This window comes from Morone saxatilis, unplaced genomic scaffold (genome assembly GCF_004916995.1).
Source record: "Morone saxatilis isolate NCDOM2014 unplaced genomic scaffold, NCSU_SB_2.0 Contig20, whole genome shotgun sequence".
Classification (NCBI taxonomy): Eukaryota; Metazoa; Chordata; class Actinopteri; family Moronidae; genus Morone; species Morone saxatilis.
This window is the reverse complement of record NW_023339763.1, coordinates 22,295,556-22,299,435: the sequence shown is the minus strand read 5'-3', so window position 1 is coordinate 22,299,435 and position 3,880 is coordinate 22,295,556. Positions and strand designations below refer to the sequence as shown.

Genomic DNA, 3,880 nt, shown 5'->3' with positions numbered 1-3,880 from the left:
TCTACAGCTTCATGGAAAGCCTCAAGTAAAAACATGCGTAACTGGAGTTGGGGATTATAAGAGCGTTATGGAGTCAAAAACAGCCAAATCAATTCCTCTATAAATGTGTTAAAGGAAGTGTGAAGTTAACTGCCATTTCCAAATAATTAGTATGTTTTGTGTGCGTTTTACACTAACAAGTGTTGAAACTTCTCTGTAAGATCCTGTAAGGGATGTGAGGGAGAGTCAGAGTAGGAGGAGGAGGTGACAGTGCCATTTGCCTGGAGGGTGCCCATAAACCTGGAGAGGGAGAGAGAGTGCACCATTCCTCACAGGTGACTGTACCATGTGACTTCAAGAGTTTTAAAAAGCAGGCCAACCTGTCTTGTTCAGGTACAAGTAATCACAAGGCACCGGAGGAGTCAGAGGAGGAGAATACCTGGGCTGTCGGCACAGCAGCAAATACCGACAGCCCCACAAAACAAGCCGAGGAGCACTCAGGAAGAGGGTCCGGTAGCAGCGGCAGCCTGTTAACACGGCAGTCCATGCAGACCACATTTGAAGTCACAGACTCTTTCCTACAACTACAAAAGAAAAAACTATTTTACTCAGACTAGTGTCCACATTATTGACACAATGAGCTGCAGCAGTGTTACAGGATCAGAGTTCTCAGAGGAAGAGCTGGAGCTTACTGCGCTGGACCAAGAGGAGGACGAGGGAAGTCCCAAGGCATCTTTTCAAGACTGCGAGAGCTCAGCCAGCAGCCCAAGCGACCTAGAGGAAGGCCAGACCAAGAAGCGCAATCGACCCGTCCGCTCAAAAGCTCGTAGAATGGCTGCCAACGTCCGCGAGCGAAAACGAATCATGGACTACAACCAGGCCTTCAATGCCCTACGTGTTGCTCTGAACCATGACCTCAGCGGCAAACGGCTTTCCAAGATTGCCACACTGCAGAGGGCCATCAACCGCATCTCTGCTCTCTCAGTATTCCTGAGCTCCAACCCCCCCAGCAAGCCCTGCACCCACCGGGAGTGCAACAGGTCATCTGTGGGGCCAGCCGCGATGGGGACATCTGGACTCGAGCAGACCAGGGTACCGGTTCCTCGTCTGGAGCACCAGAGCTACATCCCCTGGCACGCGTCCATCTCTCACCAGATGCAGCCACAACAAGGGCCTCATGTGCACAGGCTGCCCACGGAGCCACACGTCTACATAGATAACACTGTGACATCATGTCCCCCGTCGCCACACTACCCTTGTTATCCCACTGAGGGACAACTTTATGCCTCACATGGACACTGCGGCAGCCCCCATGACCATCCGCCCAGTCCTTTGCGATATCCTCAGGTGGGTGAGGGGTTGGGGTACCAGCCAGGGATGTGGGCCTCCTGCACTCAGAGATACATGGACACTTTTGTGGAGCCTACTCCAGCTCTTGGGCTTCCCTGGCAAGTAAGCTACCGACAGGAGCCGGAGCACAACCTTTCTCTATGCTCTGACGTACTGTAACAGGGTACATCCACCACTGTGAGCCCTGAAGACTGCTGATAACGCCAGTGGACTGTTGAATACCCTCAGGGAGAAAACTGCTTTTGTGTTTCTGCTGTTGCAATCAACTCAGTATTACAATAGAACTCTCTCATATTTTAGAGCAGAGTCCCCGTAATGTAATTAACAGATGTATAAAAAAGTGCAATGGTAATCAAGACTGCAGAATGTTGTATATATACCAGGAAATGTATTTCAATCTCACATTTCAAAAGTAGAAAGAATGTTCCAATGTCTGCTGTAGATAATTCACCAACAGAATTGTGTTCTAGTTGTTGTCATCTTCTGGCCTTCAAAGCTGAATTATTACAAATGATGTTACATTACTAAATGTGTGTTATTAAAAGGAAACAGTTATGCAATTAGTATAGATAGGACAGCTTACACACGTGCTATACTCTTATGAAACTTGTTCTTACTGTTTGTTTTCTTTCAAGTACTAGGAAGTGCATCATAAGGAAATGTGACAAAGGTTCAACATTTGTATTTATTCTCTGAATTGCATAAAAAGTCATGGCTGTTTGTAAAGTTGTAGAGTGTACATCATTGTCTAAACAAAATTAAATGTTAAAATGACATGGTTCCTGTTATGCTTCCTTTCAAAACAGAAATGTTAAGCTGTAACCGCCTTGGTTATTAAGACTTTCATATAGAGCTAACGCAAGACTTAGCTTTACACATGCTGTGTGTCTGAGTGTGTGCATGCAAGTCCATGTGTGCATGCATGTCTTTGGGCGTGTGTGTGTGTTTGATTATACCCTAAGGTCGGTTGCCTCTACCATTCTAAGTCTGAGATGACAGAGGTCCTTCACTCAGTTGAAAAATGTCCTTACAAGCCCATTCTTGTCATTCTTCTTCTTGTCAAGAGTCAAGGTTCTTTTTACATGCGGCAAAATAAAAAAGCATGCTGTCTACGAGAAGCACAACACTGATTAGCAGTGCGTGGCTATGAAAAGTGCATGTACTCAACCTTGCACAATATGCTTTTCTGGACTTTTTGCTTTCTACAGAAGTACAGTTCAGTTAAAACGACTGCTCTGCAACAAACAGCAAGTGACATCATTACTAGTAACTAACGGGTTAGTTGTTCTTTGTACAGATCAAGAAGAGTAAATTCTAACCACAACTTTCCATCCTGGCCCTACCAACTCATGGTAGTCAACAACAGCTTTCCCTCCCCTGCTAAGCAGCATGTCATGGAAAACAGCTTTAATATTAGACTATAGAGCGGAGCCCACCGACAGATTTATGTGGGCTCAGGAAGGAAGACTGTGCCCCGTCATCAACGCGGTGAAATCCCCTGTCGGGCTGCACTGGCCCGCAGGTGGAATTGGGTGTGTGAGTGTTTTTTTGGAACATCCTGGAGGTCTCCCAACAAGGGCCTCGAGATGCTGCGGAAAAGACTTGGCCCGGGGAGAACTACTGCAGGCTCAGTGGAGAAATAATTGATGTGGTACAACAACAATTAGCAGGCAGGAAGGAAAGGGAATACAGACAAGGAGATGAATGGAGAGGAGGAGTGAAATAATAGGAAGAGGAGGTTATAGGTGGTGAGAAAAAGGAGGAGAGTGACTACACTTGGAGCCTTTCGTTCAGCTTCTTCACAGACGTGAATCACAAGAAAACGTTGACTCACCAGCGAGAGACGAGTGTGGCTGACAGCACTCAGTGACGGCATGTCTCTTCCTCCTCCCTTTCTGGCACATAAACAGACCTCCACTCACTACTGAGCCAGTTGATCTACTCGTCTGGGGCCTCAAGAGACTCCAGAGTGAAAGTGAGTTAGTGCATTCTACTGAGACCACATTTCAATGTAGTTCTGTCGCTGCTTTATTTGACAGAGAGAACATCACGTTCCACATCAGGTAAATAAGAGTGCAAAAAGCCTGGCTCTTTGTTCCCTTACAAAGGAAGGTTGTTGTTTTGTAGTAGATAAAAGTGCTAACCACAAGAAAAATTAATATATGGAAAGATGTCACAGGTGGGGGGCTGCCACATGGGCAACCAAAAGTTTTTATATCTTGCTCAAAGTCACCTCGGTAGTGCTCAAGAGGTGAACTAGAAACTCCTCAGCTATCAGTCCACAATCCGTACTGAGTGGCCCCTGCTGGATTTGAACCGGCAACCCTCCGGTTCCCACAGTCTCAGCTAATTCCACCCCAATTATTCCATTAACAGAAAATGAAACACCACATCTGGGTTCAGAAATCTTAAGCAGGAGGATTCACTGCATTTCGTTTTATAATGTGATCTGAATATCTTTCGGAGTTTGGAGTGTTAGTCAGACGTATCAAAACATCTTAAATGGCACCTTGGGGTCTGGGAAACCTGTGATGGACATTTTTCATAATTT

The 3,880-nt window shown here is 46.1% G+C and overlaps 1 protein-coding gene across 1 annotated transcript; it reads left to right on the top strand.

The window, feature by feature from the left end:
* The first annotated feature begins 615 nt into the window (after positions 1-615).
* Positions 616-1,488, top strand: bhlha9 (basic helix-loop-helix family, member a9). Its single transcript, XM_035667181.1, has one exon. It carries the CDS (start codon positions 616-618, stop codon positions 1,486-1,488), a length of 873 nt encoding a protein of 290 aa, XP_035523074.1.
* The last annotated feature ends 2,392 nt before the right edge of the window (positions 1,489-3,880 follow it).

What these genes read in the sequence shown, in the direction of transcription:
- bhlha9 (XM_035667181.1), top strand. Translation starts at nt 616, where the DNA reads ATGAGCTGCAGCAGTGTTACAGGATCAGAGTTCTCAGAGGAAGAGCTG.